Raw genomic sequence first — 17,641 nt, 5'->3', positions numbered from 1 at the left:
CCCGCCTCTCCTGACATGCTGGAGGGGACCTGCCTTGACAATCTCGGTTCCCCTGCCCGGGGAGGCCCCGCCTCTCCTGACATGCTGGAGGGGACCTGCCTTGACATTCTCGGTTCCCCTCTCCTCCTCACAGGTCTCCCGATTCCTGGTGGTGCAACCCCAGAACCGCTACACAGCGGAAGAGGCCTTGGCACACCCCTTCTTCCAGCAGTACGTGGTGGAGGAAGTGCGGCACTTCAGCCCCCGGGGGAAGTTCAAGGTACTAAGCGTCCTGATCCAGGCCCGCCAGCTCCCTAAGTGCAAACCTCTAAGCCCCCTCCTCTCCCAGGAGTCCTTACACCCCGTGAATTTCCAGAGTACCCATCCCTCCCCTCCCAGCTGCCCTGTGATGGCTTCAAAGACGGCAGGTGTCAGCCCACTGGCTCGGTCCCTGAGGATGCTGGCCAATCCCAGTGGGAAGTGGGGGACACTAGGAAGGCCCCGCAGAAGCCACCCAAGGCTTCGTGGCAAACGAGCCCAGAGCGTCCCTGTGCTGGAGGGGCAGGGCCTGGCAGGGCGGGGGCTGCAGCCCAGCTTCTCCGCCTGGCCCTGCAGGTGATCGCTCTGACCGTGCTGGCTTCAGTGCGGATCTACTACCAGTACCGCCGGGTGAAGCCTGTGACCCGGGAGATCGTCATCCGAGACCCCTATGCCCTCCGGCCTCTGCGCCGGCTCATCGACGCCTACGCTTTCCGAATCTATGGCCACTGGGTGAAGAAGGGGCAGCAGCAGAACCGGGCAGCCCTTTTCGAGAACACACCCAAGGCCGTGCTCCTCTCCCTGGCCGAGGAGGACTACTGAGGGGCTGGCCAGTCAGGGAGGGCTAGGGGGCAGGTGGGGAGGGGAAGCCATGGAAATACAAGTCAAAGGGGTGAGATGCGTGCAGGCCTCTGCAGAAGGAGCACTTGGCCCTGGCCAGGAACCCCTGGAGCTGAGGCCACGATCCCCTCTCAAAGGCTGTGCACAAGGGAAGTGGGTGTTCCCACCACACAGCAATACCTGCAGGCTGGGGCAGGCCCTGGGTGGGCAGAGATCACACGTGGCCTGAGAACCAGGAACCCCCTGCTCCTCTACTTCCTAGATGAGCCACCATCTCCATTTCTCTTTAGGGGAGGCCCAGAGTTACTGACACTCAGGCTTTCTTCCCTTAGGGTCACAGGGTGAGGATCAAAGACACACAAATGTCTGAGATACACAATTGCAGGAGATTTTATTGGCCCCATGACATCCAGTGACAGTGTGGGAGCAGGCTACTCTCCAGGGACATGTTTTTGGAGGCATATGGAGAAGGGGGCCCAGGCGAGGTGGCTCACACCTGTAATCCCAGCACTTTGGGAGGTCGAGGTGGGAGGATCGCTTGAGGCCAGGAGTTCGAGACCACCCTGGGCAACAGAGTGAGATCCCATCACTATAAAAATTCAAAAAATTAGCCAGGCATGGTGGTGCACACTTGTAGTCCCAGCTACTCAGGAGGCTGAGGTGGGAGAATTGCTTGGGCCCAGGAGTTCAAGGCTAGAGTGAGCCGTGATCACCACTGCACTCTAGCCTGGGCAACAGAGAAAGACCCTGTCTCAAAAAAAAAAAAAAAAAAAGAATAGGAAGCTTCTGATATTTGTCTTTCTGGAGTACTATTTGCTTTGTGATTCCCACAATGCAATGCTTCACCTAGTACATCATCTGGTTCTCCCAGACCCTTTTAGGACTGAACTGTGCTTTAAATAGTTACATGTCTGCCTGTTACACAGTGGAAACTAGTTTCCTTCAGAGGGACACGAAACCACAGATGAGGCCACGAAGAAAGCATTCTCCTTCCACAGCAACTGGCTGAGAAAACAGAACCAGGAAAATTCTGCCTTGAGGAAACAATGTCAGCTTCCTGAATCATCCAGGGAGAAAGGGGGAGAGAATAGATTTTAAAATGCTTAACAAATGGCCTTTCAGAGTGTTCTGTTCCAATTGTTTGTGTGTTTGCAATCCTGTGTCAATAATACTTGGCCTCTAACAGAAACACCTGGCCCCCAGTCATCGTCAACACACATTGGGCCCCTTCTCCAAAACACAGGAGGCTGAGTCCTCTCCTGCCCTGGTGAGAGGCGCCTGCCACAGAGGGATGGGAGACAGGGAAGGGGAAGTTCTTTCCTGAGGCTGAAGCTCTCGAGCTTGGAATTGTGCTGTTTGCAACATGGCCAGGGAATGACAGTGACCCTAGAAGGCTTTTCTCCTTGTCACCACCCGGCTGCTTACAGCTCCCCTGGCGGCCGGCCTGCATCTGCAGCACAGCGGAAACCGAGGTTGTCTGAGGCTGAATCTGGAGTGTTGCCCATCCTGCCAGCAGAGAAGGGGAGAGAGGACAGACACGTCCTGAGAAAAAGGCCTGGGGCTTACCCATCTTCCCTGCCTCATCCGCAGGGCCGGCCATGATCAGGGAGCATGAGGGCTGGGGAGAGCATGGTCTGGAAAGAAGCCTGGTGTGAGGACAGGTCCTGAGCCTGTGCCAGTCCTGGGAGAAAGGGGACAAGAAGGGGCTTTGGGACAAAAGGAGTCTTGCAAGAGTAGGGGGAGGGACAGTGGCCCCAAGAGACAGCACTGGAGAGCAGAAAAGACAGTGACTAACTTCTATGTTAGCAGTTGACAACAGCTCAGTAGAGAAAACCTGTCCACAAGCAATGAGAATATCACGGCCGGGTGCAGTGGCTCAAGCCTGTAATCCTAGCATTCTGGGAGGCCAAGGCAGGCTGATTGCCTGAGTCCAGGAGTATGAGACAAACCTAGGCAGCATGGCAAAAACTCATCTCTACAAAAATTAGCCGCACCTGTAGTCCCAGATACTTGAGGAGCTGAGGTGGAAGAATCGCTAGAGCCTGGCAGTTTGAGGCTGTAGTGAGCTGAGACTGTGCCACTGCACTCCAGCCTGGACAACAGAGCAAGACTCTGTCTCAAAAAAAAAAAAGATTTTTCGTGTGCCCACCAGTTTGAAGAGTCAGTAAGTCCATGACCACCAGTAATGACCTACTGGTGTGGTCATTCTACTTCCCTCCCTTTGCCCACCTAGTGGTAAGGACAAGAGGAGAAACCCCATAATTAAGATGCCATACACAGTCTCCCTGGGTACCAAGAGCTGGCAGGAGAGTCACAAGGTGTCCTGGGTCCCTTTGCTTTTCATAGCAAGTGCTGCTGGCTTTCTTTTTTGTACCCACAACTGGGCACAGGCTCAGGGAGGTGCTGGGACCAGCTCATTACACACAGACGGTTGGTGGTGTGAAGGTGGGGACACTCTGGGACCGGGATTCAGACCTCAGCCCCCAGCTACAAGGCCCCATGTTGCCTGGGACCAAGCCCCTTACCTGGTGGTGACCCGGGCCTGGTGATTGGCAGAGCCATCAGCTGTGTCGATCCAGGATGCCCCCCGGAGGACGCGCATGTCCTGCTCAGCAGCCTGGTACGGTGATGCTGTCCACTCCCACACGTTCCCCAGGAGGTCATAGAGCCCTGCAGCCCCACCGGCGGGTCAGGCCAGGCTGGGACCCGCCGACCACCCCGCCTACCCTCTGAGGTCCTGGGGGCCAAATGGCAGAAGGGAGGTGCTTCCCTCTGCCTCCTCTCTCAGACACGATGGTCCCAACAGCCAGTTCATGGGCACAGCCGCAAGCCCAAGACAGCTCTTACCGTAGTTGTTCTGGGCGGGGAAAGCATTCACTGGGGAGACTCCATGGAAGCCATCCTCAGCTTTGTCTCCCTTGGGGAACTTTCCCTGATGGGAGAAAGGAAGGGTAAAGGATTTACCACCTGTCCCAAAGCAGGTCCTCTTGCCTATCCAGAGGAAAACCAAGGTCGTCTTGCTGTCGCATCTGGGGAAGGGGAAGGGCACGGGGCGGTGACCTAGATTCCTATCTAGAGTTCCCAAACCCATCACCTCACATCCCCAGGGTGACCCCCGCTGCTGGATTAGGAAGAGTGTTTCCCCTGTACCCACAGGGCTCCAGGTCAAGCCCAGCCCACACCTGACTTCTCCACTCTCAGCAACATCCTGCCCTCTGCCTGGAACCCCACATGCCACAGTGCCTCAAGAAGACAGGATCCTCTGCATCCTGCCCCCGTGTCTCATGCCTGAGCACTGCAGCCTATTCCTGCTGGCGTTCTCAGGACAGTGCTTTTTTATTTGCTTATTTTAGTTTTATTTTTTATTCACTTTTTTTTTTTTTGAGGCAGGGTCTCGTTCTGTCGCCAAGGCTAGAGTACAGTGGTAGCTCACTGCAACCTCCGCCTCCTGGGTTCAAGTGATTCTCCTGCCCAAGGCCCAAGCAGCTGGGATCACAGGTGCATGCCACCATGCCCAGCTAATCTCTTATTTTTTGTAGAAGCAGGGTTTCACCATATTGGCCAGGCTGGTCTTGAACTCCTGACCTCAGGTGATCCACCCGCCTCGGCCTCCCAAAGTGCTGGGATTACAGGCGTGAGCCACTGCACCCAGCCCTACAACTCTTTAATAGAAAGTACTTACGCTGGCTGGGCACGGTGGCTCATGCCTGTAATCCCAGCACTTTAGGAGGCCAAGGCGGGTGGATCACCTGAGGTCAGGAGTTTGAGACCAGCCTGGCCAACATGGCAAAACCCCATCTCTACTAAAAATACAAAAAAATTAGCCGGACATGGTGGCAGGCACCTGTAATCCCAACTACTTGGGAGACTGGGGCAGGAGAATCGCTTGAACCTGGGAGGCGGAGGTTGCAGTGAGCCAAGATCGCACCACTGCACTCCAGCGTGGGCAACAGAGAGAGACTCTGTCTCAAAAAAAAAAAAAAAAAAAAAAAAGCACTTATGACCCATTGTCTTTTGCTTTACCAGCTTATGAGTCATCAGTTGCATTAGAACCCAAGCCTTCTGGATGCAGCGGCCTAACAACACAGTGCCCAGCCTCCAGCAGGTCTCTGTCAATGCTTGGTGAAAGGAGGAACGTAGGTCTTACCTGCCACAGGTTGGTGCGGTTTGGCTGGAACCAGTTCCCCCATGGGTAAACTTGACCTGCGAGGAGAGCAAGGAGGCAGCAGAGGAGGGGGAGGTGAAGAATTAGGGAAGGGAAAAAGAACACAGAAAGAGTGAGGGAATCAAAAGGAAGTTAGAGGGTGATGAGAAAAAAGAGTGAATGACCTGCTTTTATTTCCCATGCCCATCCTCTCCACTTGCTGAACTGCATTAGAGGGCCCTGGCCTCCTCATGTGCTCCAGGGCAATGTAATCCTAAGCATGGTTCTGGGACCTGAGCCAGTTTATAAAGCATCTGTTATCAGTTCATGTTGAGAAAAGTACAGAAATCAAGAAACTTGAAATTGGACTTAGATTGCATAAATGAATGAGCCAGAGGCAACCTCACAGGTCATATTAAAAACTTCGATCACTGGCTGGTCGCGGTAGCTCACACTTGTAATCCCAGCACTTTGGGAGACCGAGGCAGATGGATCACGAGGTCAGGAGTTCGAGACCAGCCTGGCCAACACAGTGAAATCCTGTCTCTACTAAAAATACAAAAATTATGCAGGGCGTGGTGGCTCACGCCTGTAATCCCAGCACTTTGGGAGGCCAAGGAGGTCAGGAGATCGAGATCATCCTGGCTAACACGGTGAAACCCCGTCTCTACTAAAAATACAAAAAATTAGCCGGGCGAGGTGGCGGGCGCCTGTAGTCCCAGCTACTTGGGAGGCTGAGGCAGGAGAATGGCGTGAACCCGGGAGGCGGAGCTTGCAGTGAGCCGAGATCGCACCACCATACTCCAGCCTGGGCGACACAGCGACACTGTCTCAAAAAAAAAAAAAAAATAGCCAGGCATGGTGGCAGGTGCCTGTAATCCCAGGTACTAGGGAGGCTGAGGCAGGAGAATCCCTTGAACCCGGGAGGCGGAGGTTGCAGGGAGCTGAGATCGTGCCACTGTACTCCAGCCTTGGGCGACAGAGCTAGACTGTCTCAAAACAAAAAACAAAAAACAAAAAACTTTGATCACTGATGTACCTGGTGTTCACTGAAAGATTGTGTAGAGGGGTTTAATGTGCGGAGTTGCTTTTTGCTGTCCTAACTTTTTGTGTAATTAGGATTGCAGAATGACAAATGCCCGAGTTAGGAGCAAACAGTGATTCTTTTTTTTTTTTTTTTTGAGACGGAGTCTCACTCTGTCGCCCAGGCTGGAGTGCAGTGGCGTGATCTCGGCTCACTGCAACCTCCACCTGCCAGGTTCACGCCATTCTCCTGCCTCAGCCTCCCAAGTAGCTGGGACTACAGGCGCCCGCCACCAAGCCCAGCTAATTTTTTTTTGTATTTTTAGTAGAGACGGGGTTTCACTGTGTTAGCCAGGATGGTCTCAACCTCCTGACCTCGTGATCCACCCACCTCGGCCTCCCAAAGTGCTTTGATTACAGGCGTGAGCCACTGCGCCCGGCCGCAAACAGTGATTCTTAACATTAATCCCTGTACCCCAGAGGCAGAAGTGTGTAGTCTTGGTAATTCTTTTTCCTTATGCTATGTTGCTCTAGTTATATTTATTGAAATGTAACATGTCTGTGGAATTTCCAATGAAATATTTTATGTCTGTTCTTTCAATTTTCCAGTTATTAATTTTTATGGTATTTTATATCAGTCTGAGATGGACTAGAAATTAAAAAAAAAACAAACACTGGTCCTCCACCACAGATAGCTTAAGAAGCACTGCTCTAGGGAACACAGACCCTTCCTGCCCCATCCCCCCCGCTTTTTCTTTTGAGACAGGGTCTTGTTCTGTCACTCAGGCCAGACAGCAGTGGTGCGATCATAGCTCGCTGCAGCTTTGAACTCCTAGGCTCAAAGGATCTTCCCACCTCAGCCTCCTGAGTAGCTGGGACTACAGGCACATGCCACCAGGCCCAGCTCATTTTTGTATTTTTCGGAGAGACAGGGTCTCCCTATATTGCCCAGGCTAGTCTTTTACTCCTGGCCTCAAGCGATCCTCCTGCCCCAGCCTCCCAAAGTGTTGGGATTACAGGCATGAGCCACCGTGCCCAGCCCCTTTCCACCCTTTAAAGCCCCTCATGCTGGGCAGGATGGGGAGAAGAATAAAGGAAAATCGCCTTATCATCTGGATACCCTTCAAGCCCCCTCGGGCGGCAAACTCCCACTCTTCCTCCGTGGGCAGTCGTTTTCCCCGCCAAGCACAGTAGGCACGGGCGTCATTCCAGCTCACGTGTAACACTGGGTGCTCCAGTCTCTCTAGGATGCCAGAGCCAGGACCTGCAGGCTGACAGCCAGGATTAAGTGAGACAGGCTTCCGGGAGCGCATTAAGTCGGAGGCAGGCTAGGTTTAGGGCGCCCGCGTTCGCTTTTACCACTAGATGGAGCAAGAGAGCTGGAAGAGAGCCGGGTGAGCGACGAGTGGTCGGAGTCAGAAAAAAGAGACTACAGGAGGCTGAAGGGAGAAATGGATGGGTAACAGGAAACAGGATTCGGGCAGGTGAAACAGGCCTGCTGAGCGCTTTCCCTGATATTCCCCTATCCTCCTTTGAAACTCAGTGTTCCTGGATGTACGAGGGGTAGAGAGGAGGCTGGGCCTGGAGAATAAGAGTCAAGCAGGGGTAGAAAATGAGGTAGTGGAATCAGCCCTTACCTGCCTCCAAAATGCCCTTTCCACTGGAAGCCACCAGAGTACAGACTGCGAAAAAGAAGGAGACCGACTGCAAGATGCTCCGGCCCAGCAAAGGCACCTCCCCGACTAAGCCACAGGACGCAGAACAGAGACGTCAGGCTGAGACTCGGGTGGTCTAAGTGAGGTTGTGGCTGAATTTTTTTTTTTTTTTTTTTTTTTTTTTTTTGAGACAAGATCTTGCTCTGTCACTCAGGCTAGAGTGCAGTGGCACCATCAGAGCTCACTGCAGTCTCAACCTCCTGGACTCAGGTAATCCTCCCACCTCAACCTCCTGAGTAGCTGGGACTACAGGTGTGCATGACCATGCCCAGCTAATTTTTTTTTTCTTTTTTTTGTAGATATGGGATCTATGTTGCCCAGGCTGGTCTTGAATTCTTGGGCTCAAGCAATTGTCCCACCTCGGCCTCCCAAAGTGCTGGGGTTACAGGCGTGAGCTGCTGCGCCCAGCTGAGACTGGAATCTTTATAGAGCCCATCTTACCACCCTTATTAGAGGTTGGCTTGCCAAGGTGATCTCTCTTTTTTTTTTTTCTTTTGAGACACAGTCTCACTCTGTCACCCAGGCTGGAGTGCAGTGGCGCCATCTCGGCTCACTGCAACCTCTGCCTCCCAGGTTCAAGCGATTCTCATGCCTCAGCCTCCTGAGTAGCTCGGATTACAGGAGCGTGCCACCATGCCTGTCTAATTTTTGTATTTTTAGTATAGACGGGGTTTCGCCATGTTGGTCTTGAACTCCTGACCTCAGGTGATCCACTCACCTCAGCCTCTCAAAGTGCTGGGATTATAGGCATGAGCCACCACGCTTGGCCCACCAAGGTGATCTCTTGATTCAAGTTCCTTGGACCCTATCCTGACTTGGACATTTAGGCAAGAGCTAACTTGGGTTCAGGGTTAACTTCCTGGGAGTGTGTACTGATCTGACGCTCCATGGTGAGTTTCTCTTGCTTCCCCTCTGCCTCCACCTCTCAGGTCTGATTCTCCACTGTGTCCCAGGTAACCCATGTCCCACAGGATTCCCTGTCCAGGTCCCACTCCTATCCCCTCAGCTGCAAGACCAGGTTCTCTCACCTTCATTGGCTGGGTGGCTTTGTTTCTCAGCTCATCAGAGACAAAGTCCTCAAAGACAAAGCTCCATCCAAATATCTCAGCTTCTGTCCGATACTTTTTCTCCCTGACAAAATCCCTGTAAAGACATAGTTCAGCTGGTTCAGCTGGTGAGGTTCTGTGCCCACCCCATCTTCTCCTGCTCCAGGAAACTTCAGATATCCCTGTCCTGTAAGTTATACACCACAGAGTGTTCATGATTGCCAAGGAATTAACCTGAAGCCTGAGTGATTTTCTTTTAAATTAGAATACAACGAATTCACATACAGTAAAATTCACTCTCTTCAGTGTTTAGTTCTGTGAGGTTAATTAATTTTTTATTTTATTTGTTTGTTTATTTGTGTATTTATTTAGAGATGGAGTCTCACTCTGTCGCCCAGGCTGGAGTGCAATGGTGTGATCTCGGCTCACTGCAAGCTCCGCCTCCCAGTTTCACGCCATTCTCCTGCCTCAGCCTCCCAAGTAGCTGGGATTACAGGCGTCTGCCACCACGCCCAGGTAATTTTTGTATTTTTAGTAGTGACAGGGTTTCACCATGTTGGCCAGGCTGGTCTCGAACTCCTGACCTAGTGATCCACCTGCCTCGGCCTCCCAAAGGGCTGAGATTACAGGCGTGAGCCACCACACCTGTCCTATTTATTTATTTTTTTGAGACAAAGTCTCACTCTGTTGCCCAGGCTGGAGTGCAGTGGCACAATCTCAGCTCACTGCAACCTCCACCTCCCAGGTTCAAGTGATTCTCTAGCCTCAGTCTCTTAAGTAGCTGGGATTACAGACGCATACCACCACGCCCAGCTAATTTTTGTATTTTTTGTAAAGATAGGGTTTCGCAATGTTAGCAGGCTGGTCTCGAACTCCTAACTTCAGGTGATCCACCCAAAGTGGCCTCCCAAAGTGTTGGGATTACAGATGTGAGGCACAACACCTGGCCAATATTTTTTTTTTTTTTTTTGAGACAGAGTCTTGCTCTGTCTCAAAAAGACTGTTGCCCAGGCTGGAGTGCAGTGGTGCAATCTCAGCTCACTGCAACCTCCACCTCCTGGGTTCAAGCGATTCTCTTGCCTCAGCTTCCCCAGTAGCTGGGATTACAGGTGCACACCACCATGCCCGCTAGTTTTTGTCTTTTTAGTAGAGACGGGTTTCACCATGTTGGCCAGGCTGGTCTCAAACTCCTGACCTCATGATCTGCCCGCCTCGGCCTCCCAAAGTGCTGGGATTGCAGGCATGAGCCACTGTGCCCAAATTATTTTTTATTTAATTAATTAATTATTTATTTATTTATTTTTAGACGGAGTCTCACTCTATGGCCCAGGCTTGAGTGCAGTGGCGTGATCTCAGCTCACTGCAACCTCTACCTCCTGGGTTCAAGCGATACTCCTGCCTCAGCCTCCTGAGTAGCTGGGATTACAGGTGTATGCCAGCACACCTGGCTAATTTTTGTATTTTTAGTAGTGATGGGGTTTCACCATGTTGGTCAGGTTGGTCTCGAACTCCTGACCTTGTGATCTGCCTGCCTCAGCCTCCCAAAGTGCTGGGATTACAGGTGTGAGCCACCGCGCCCAACCAATCATTTATTTTTTTGAGACCAGGTCTCACTCTGTCACCCAGGCTGGAGTGCAGTGGCACAATCATGGCTCACTGTAGCATCGACCTCCTGGGTTCAAGCGATTCTCGTGCCTCAGCCTCCCGATTTATTTTAATTATTTATATTTTGAGACTGGGTCTCACTCTGTCACCCAGACTGCAGTGCAGTGGCATAATCACAGCTCACTGCAGCCTTGACCTCCTGGGCCCAAGCAATTTTCCCTCCTCAGCCTCCCAAGTAGCTGTGACTACAGGTGCATGCCACCATGCCTAGCTAATTTTGCGGAGATGGGGTCTCACTATGTTGCCCAGGCTGGTCTAAAAATTCTGAGCTCAAGTGATCCACACACCTCGGGCTCCCAAAGTGTTGGGATTACAGGCATGAGCCACTGTGCTCAGCAGTTCTGTGAGTTTGACAAAGCATATAGTCACTACAATAATCAAGATACAGAATAGTTCCATCGGTCACCTCCAAAAAAATTTCCCTGCAACTCACCAACCACGGACCAGGTTTTTTTGTCCCTATAGTTTTGCCTTTCCCAGAACACCATATAACTTGAATCATACAGTATGTAGTCTTCTGGATCTGGCGGAGGTTTCCTTCACTTAGCAAAAGGCTTCTGAGATTCATCCATGTTGTTGCCATTAGTAGTCTGTCCCTTTTTATCGATGAGTAGTATCTTATTGTATGGACATACCATATTTTGTTCATACACTTACCAGCTGAAGATCATGTAAGTTATCTCCTGTTTTTGGAGATCATGAATAAAGCCACTGAGCAGGAGATTTAAGGGTGGGGAATGTGTCTCTTTTCTGAAAGGTCTCCAGCACATCTTTTTTTTTTTTTCTTTTTTTTGAGAAAGGATGTCTCTCTGTTGCCCAGGCTGGAGTGCAGTGGTGCAATCATGGCTCACTACAGCCTCAACCTTCCACACTCAAGTGATCCTCCTGCCTCAACCTCCCTACTAGCTGAGACTACAAGTGTGTGCTACCATGAAGGGCTAATTTTTTTTTTTTTAATTTTTAGTAGAGATGGGGTCTGTGTTGCCCAGGATGGTCTCGAACTCCTGGGCTCAAGTGATCCTCCCACCTCAGCCTCCCAAATTGTTGGGATTACAGACGTGAGCCACTGCATCCAGCCCTTCATCACATATCTAATCTCACAACAACCATCAGAGACAGATGTAACAGGTGTTATTGTTATTAACTCCATTTAAGAGGTGAAAAACACTGAACCAAATAGAAGTGAAAAATTGGGCTTTTAAAATGAATTTTTGGCCGGGCGTGGTGGCTCACAGCTGTAATCCCAACACTTCAGGAGGCCAAGGCAGGTGGATCACCTGAGGTCAAGAGTTCAAGACCAGCCTGACCAACATGGAGAAACCCTGTCTCTACTAAAAATACAAAAAATAGCTGGGCATGGTGGTGCATGCCTGTAATCCCAGCTACTCAGGAGGCTGAGGTAGGAGAATCGCTTGAACCCAGGAGGTGGAGGTTGTGGTGAGCTGAGATCGCACCATTGCACTCCAGCCTAGGCAACAAGAGGAAAACTGTGTCTCTAAATAAATAAATAAATACAAATAAATAAAATGGATTTTCAAGGCCAGGCATGGTGGGTCACACCTATAATCCCAGCATTTTGGGAGGCCACGGCAGAAGGATCACTTGAGCCCAGGAGTTCGAGACCAGCCTGGGCAACAGGGCAAAACCCTGTCTCTACCAAAAATACAAAACAAAATAAGCCGGGTGTGATAGTGTGCACCTGTAGTCCCAGGTGATGGTTTGAGCCTGGGACGCAGAGGCTGCAGCGAGCTGAGATCATACCACTGAACTTCAGCCTGGGTGACAGAGCCAGACCCTGTCTCAAAAAAATAATAACAATAACAATAATAATAATAAAATGAATTTTCATATACTTTGGTATGGTTTAGTAAGTTTCAGGGGGCAGATTGTCAGGGTAAGATGGATTGTTATATATATATATTTATATATATATGTGTGTGTATGTATATTTATATACTTATTTACTTATTTATTTATTTTAGCAGAGATAGGGTCTCCCTATGTTACCAGCCTGGTCTCAGACTCCTGAGCTCAAGCAATCCTCCCACCTCGGCCTCCCAAAGTGCTCACATTGCAGGTGTGGGCCAGCACACCTGGCCTATAAGGGGAATTTAAAGGACTCTCTACTATGATGTCCCTTCTCCCAATCCCTTCCCCATGTAGAAGAGGTTTCTGTTGAGTGACTGGCATTTGCTTATATTTCTCAGTGCTATGCCCAGTGTAATGGAAAATGCACTGGCTCAAGAGCCCAGGGATTTGAGTTCCAGGCCAAGCTCATCCACTAACTGAGTCAGTCAAACCTCTTTGGATTTCAGGTTCTCCATCTGAATAACATATCCCATAGTACACTGCAAAGATGACACGTGACAGTGAACAAGTTAGTTTTCCTTTAGATATTAAGAATGAGGCCAGGTGCAGTGGCTCATGCCTGTAATCCCAGCACTTTGGGAGGCTGAGGTGGGCAGATAGTTGAGGTCAGGAGTTCGAGCCCAGCCTGGCCAACATGGAGAAACCCCGTCTCTACCAAAAAAATACAAAAAAAAAAAATTAGCCGGGCGTGGTGGTAAACACCTGTAATTCCAGCTGCTCGGCAGGCGAATTGCTTGAACCCGGGAGGTGGAGGTTGCAGTGAGTGAGATTGCGCCACTGCACTCCAGCACCTGGGTGACAGAGGGAGTCAGTCTCAAAAAACAAAAAAAAAAAAAAGGAAAGAAAAAAGAATGAGATTAGAGAGAGTCTTCATTCCTCCTGGAAGAATACCTGATGTACCTGAAATCTTTGTTGGTGACAGGAAATATGTCGATGGCAAAGGGTTTCACTGTCGCCTCCCGCACAGGCCCTTCACCATCTCTGCTGTCTGGAGAATTTGTTCCCATCAGGAATCTCCCACCCTGCAGTTGGACCATGCTAGTAGCCTGTCCATTTCCTGCAAAGAAAAAAGAGAGTTACCAGTAATACATGCATATATATAAAACAAGTGGTAATATTTGGATCATATGCAATACTCATGATGGTATAACAAAACACAACAAAAAATGTGGAGGCTTAAAAATCTGGCTTTAAATTCCTTTTGGGCTGGGCACGGTGGCTCACACCTGTAATCCCAGCACTTTGAGAGGCCGAGGCGGGTGGATGACGAGGTCAGATCAAGACCATCCTGGCTAACACGGTGAAACCCCTTCTCTACTAAAAATACAAAAAAAAAAATTAGCCGGGCGTGGTGGCAGGCGCCTGTAGTCCCAGCTACTTGGGAGGCTGAGGCAGGAGAATGGTGTAAACCCGGGAGGCGGAGCTTGCAGTGAGCCGAGATTGTGCCGCTGCACTCCACCTGGGCAACAGAGCGAGACTCTGTCTCAAAAAAAAAAAAAAGAAAGAAAGAAAAAAAGAAAATTCCTTTTGCGTTTTGTTTGTTTGGCTTCACATTCTTGTTCTGCCACTTAATTTGCTGGGAAACCTTAGGCAAATTACTTAATCTGAGATTCAATTTCTTGTCTTTTTTTTTTTTTCGTGACAGGATCTCGCTGTGTCACCCAGACTGGAGTGCAGTGGTGCACTCTGGGTTCACTGCAACCTCTGCCCCCGTCAGCTCAAGCAATCCTCCCACCTCAGCCTCCTGAGTAGCTGGGACCACAAGTGTGCACCACCACACCTGGCTAATTTTTGTATTTTTTGTAGAGATGGGGTTTTGTTATGTCGCCCAGGCTGGTCTCAAACTCTTAAGCTCAAATGATCCTTCCACCTCAGCCTCCCAAAGTGCTGGGATTATAGGTGTGAGCCAGCACGCCCAGCTGAGATTCAATTTCTTCATCTGAAAAATGGGGATATCTATGGACGACCATAGCTTATTAATAAAAGAAAAAAATAAGTATGAAAAATAGGGATAATATCTCACTATCTCTTAGGTAGCAGCTGTATCAATTAAAATAACATGGAACCAGGAGCAATGGCTCAGAGACAGGGTGCAGAGGCTAAGGCAGGAGGATTGCTTGAGCCCAGGAGTTCAAGGTTGTAGTGAGCTATCATTGTGTCACTGCACTCCAGCCTGGGTGACAGAGTGAGACCCTGTCTCAAAAAATAAAAAATAAAAAGATAATAATAACAATAAGATAGCATGGGTGAAATGTTGAACACATGGTATATTTGCACTTACCTCTTTCTTCCTCTACACAAGTCCTTTTCTTCTTCTACACAAGCCCTTGTCCCAGCTAGGTGAATTTAGACACTCTATCCTAAAATACATCTAGCACTTTCTTTCCATCCTTCTGCTCATGCTGTTTCTCTGCCTCTTCCTCTCCACTTACTGAACTCTTATCAGTTCTTAGTGATTCTCACCATTATATGAGCCAGAAGAGAAGCATATAATACATATATGTTTGACAGTATATCCCTGGCCTCTGCCATAAGTGCATAATTATTGCCAAATAGTTGAATGAGCACCTTTAGACTTGTATGAATGCCTCAGAAAATCATAGAATTAAAAAGGACCGGCCAGGTGCGATGGCTCACACCTGGAATCCCAGCACTTTGGAAGGCCGAGGCGGGTAGATTACCTGAGGTCAGGAGTTGGAGACCAGTCTGGCCAACATGGCGAAACCCCGTCTCTACTAAAAATACAAAAATCAGCCAGGCGTGGTGTCAGGTGCCTGGAATCCCAGCTCTCAGGAGGCTGAGGCAGGAGAATCGCTTGCACCCGGGAGGCAGAGGCTGCGGTGAGCCGAGATCACGCCACTGCACTCCAGCCTGGGCGACAGGAGCGAGACTCCGTCTCAAAGAAACAAACAAAACCAAAAATAAGCCAGGTATGATGGTGTACACCTGTAATCCCAACTACTCCGGAAGCTGAGGCAGGAGAATCACTTGAACCTGGGGGGGCGGAGGTTGCAGTGAACCAAGATCGCGCCACTGCACTCCAGCCTGGAGGGACACAGCAAGACTCTGTCTCAAAATAAATAAATAAATAAAAAATAAAAAAGGGTCTTTGCTTCAACCTCCTTATTCCACAGGAGCAAACCAAGACCCAAAAAAGAAATATGACTTAAAGAGCTGGTTAGCAGGAGACAGGACTAGATTTAGGTCTCTTTACGGTGCTGTTTCCAATAAGCCATACTGCTTCAGCTGATGCACCACTTCACAGTGTCTTTCCAAGAAAGGATGTCTAAGCACTACAACTTCTTTCAAGGCAGAGTCCTTGTCTTTTGATGTTCCTCAAGATCCTATCTTTGGATCTCTTATTCTGACACACTCACAGTGATTTCATCCATGTTCAGTTTTTCGTTTTTTTTGTTTTGTTTTGTCTTTGATTTTTGTTTTTTTGTTTTTTTGTTGTTTTTTTTTTTGTGAGGCGGAGCCTTGCTCTGTTGCCCCGGTCAGAGTGCAGGGGCCCGATCTCGGAAAACTGCAACCTCCGCCTCCTGGGTTCAAGCGATTCTCCCGCCTCAGCCTCCTGAATAGCTGGGACTACAGGCGCCCGCCACCACGCCCGGCTAATTTTTTTGTATTTTTAGTAGAGACGGGGTTTCACCATGTTGGGCAGGCTGCTCGAACTCCTGACCTTGTGATCTGCCCGCCTCAGGCTCTTAAAGTGCTGGGATTTCAAGCGTGAGCCACCTCACCTGGCCCATTTTCAGTTTCTTTCACAAATATATTGCAAAGGGAAAAAACGGATCATCCTGGCGTGGTGGCTTACGCCTGTAATCCCAGCACTTTGGGAAACTGAGGCAGGGATTGCTTGAGGCTGCAGTCAGCTATGATGGAACCATTCACTCCAGCCTGGGCAACACGTCGAGACCTTGCCCCCCGCCCCACCAAAAATAAATAAATAAATAAATAAAAGGAGTAAGTAGGGAAATCTCAGATTGAATCGGAATTAAGAAATAACATACAATTGCAATGTATGAGATTTTGTCCCTAATTCAGCCAGCAAACGTTAAAAACCATTTATGAGATAATAGATGAATCTGAACAGACTGAATATATTATTAAGAAGCACTGTCAATTTTTTAGGTGAGAAACGGTTTGACTATTCAAGCTTAATAAATCCCTAGAATAAAATGGGATAATGTCTGGACCCACTTTCAAATGGCTCCAGGAGAGGGGGAGTGTGCGATTCCGCAGGAGCAGGACTGGCCACAAACTGGCAGCTATTTAAGCTGGCCGAGGAGTACGTGGGGGCGGGGGTCGTTCCTCGTTATATTCTCCTCTTTCCTTTTTTTTTTTTTTTTTTTTTGAGACGGAGTCTCGCTGTCGCCCAGGCTGGAGTGCAGTGGCGCTATCTCCGCTCACTGCAGGCTCCACCCCCCGGGGTTCACGCCATTCTCCTGCTTCAGCCTCCCTAGTAGCTGGGACTACAAGCGCCCGCCATCACGCCCGGCTAATTTTTTGTATTTTTAGTAGAGACGGGGTTTCACTGTGTTAGCCAGGATGGTCTCGATCTCCTGACCTCGTGATCCGCCCGCCTCGGCCTCCCAAAGTGCTGGGATTACAGGCGTGAGCCACCGCGTCCGGTCTTTTTTTTTTTTTTTTTTTTTTTTTTTGAGATAAAGTATCGATCTGTCGCCCAGGCTGGAATGCAATGGCACGATCTCGGCTCACTGCAACCTCCGCCTCCTGGGTTCAAGCGAGTCTCCTGTCTCAGCCTCCCGAGTAGCTGGGATTACAAGCACCCGCCGCCACGCCCGGATAGTTGTGTTTTTTTGTTTTTGTATTTTTGTAGAGACAGGGTTTCACGTTGGCCAGGCTGGTCTCCAACTCCTGACCTCAAGTGATCCACCCGCCTCGGCCTCCCAAACTGCTGGGATTACAGGCTCGAGCCACCGCGCCCGGCCTCTCTTTCCCTTTTTTAGGTTTGAAAGATTCCACAGCAAGAAGTTGAAAAGTATAAGGCGGTGAAGCGCCACGCGCACCGAGAGCTACCTCCCCAGCCCGCCGCTGCAGCCGCATCCCGGAAGCCGGCAGAAGGGCCTAGGGCTCTCTTCCGTCAGGGCGGAGCGCCCCATCCCCTTCCCAGCGCCCCCAGGATGGACGGCCGGTTCACTGACCTAGCTTGAGCCACGCGCCGACCAGGAGCGACAGCAGGGGCAGCAGCGGTAACCCATGCCGGGCCATCAGGGCTGCCGCGCTGCGCCGCGTACACCCACGGCCCCGCTGCGCATGCGCCCTCATGCACCGCAGCGGCAGTCGACCCCTATGCA

General features: G+C 50.2%; 2 protein-coding genes across 17 annotated transcripts in view; one reads left to right on the top strand and one right to left on the bottom strand.

The window, feature by feature from the left end:
* The window catches only part of PHKG1 (phosphorylase kinase catalytic subunit gamma 1), a 12,777-nt gene extending 11,143 nt beyond the window's left edge, over positions 1-1,634 (top strand). For all 4 annotated transcript variants that reach the window (XM_003951017.6, XM_001153926.7, XM_063814233.1 and 1 more), the window contains 2 exons: positions 134-259; positions 595-1,634. In XM_003951017.6, the coding sequence (XP_003951066.5) occupies positions 134-259; positions 595-840 (372 nt within the window). In that variant the 3' untranslated portion in view covers positions 841-1,634. The remainder of the gene's footprint in view (positions 1-133; positions 260-594) is intronic.
* SUMF2 (sulfatase modifying factor 2) lies at positions 1,226-17,635 on the bottom strand. 13 transcript variants are annotated; one of them, XM_054687562.2, is made up of 10 exons: positions 17,489-17,626; positions 13,221-13,377; positions 8,769-8,883; positions 7,663-7,707; positions 7,146-7,296; positions 5,006-5,061; positions 3,706-3,790; positions 3,384-3,528; positions 2,853-2,970; positions 1,226-2,364 (listed from the first exon to the last, which is right to left on the bottom strand). In XM_054687562.2, exons 1-10 carry the CDS (start codon positions 17,610-17,612, stop codon positions 2,245-2,247), a joined length of 1,116 nt encoding a protein of 371 aa, XP_054543537.2. In that variant the 5' UTR covers positions 17,613-17,626; the 3' UTR covers positions 1,226-2,244. The 13 variants fall into 13 exon arrangements, with proteins under 13 accessions (XP_054543537.2, XP_054543535.2, XP_001160187.5 ...); XM_054687560.2 differs by having other exon boundaries at positions 2,853-2,950; XM_054687563.2 differs by lacking the exon at positions 1,226-2,364 and adding an exon at positions 2,379-2,539 and having other exon boundaries at positions 2,853-2,950.
* Positions 17,636-17,641: the final 6 nt, after the last annotated feature.

The sequence above is a fragment of the Pan troglodytes genome, chromosome 6 (assembly GCF_028858775.2).
Source record: "Pan troglodytes isolate AG18354 chromosome 6, NHGRI_mPanTro3-v2.0_pri, whole genome shotgun sequence".
Taxonomy (NCBI): domain Eukaryota; kingdom Metazoa; phylum Chordata; class Mammalia; order Primates; family Hominidae; genus Pan; species Pan troglodytes.
Note: the sequence above shows the minus strand (reverse complement) of the source record. Positions and strands in the feature narration are given on the sequence as shown.

Coding starts and splice junctions, on each gene's coding strand:
- SUMF2 (XM_054687560.2), bottom strand. CDS start 17,612: ATGAGGGCGCATGCGCAGCGGGGCCGTGGGTGTACGCGGCGCAGCGCG. Junction 7,297..7,662: donor AAAGGGCATTTTGGAGGCAG/GTAAGGGCTGAT, acceptor CCTGGCTGTCAG/CCTGCAGGTCCTGGCTCTGG. Junction 3,791..5,005: donor ACCGCACCAACCTGTGGCAG/GTAAGACCTACG, acceptor TTCTCCCATCAG/GGAAAGTTCCCCAAGGGAGA.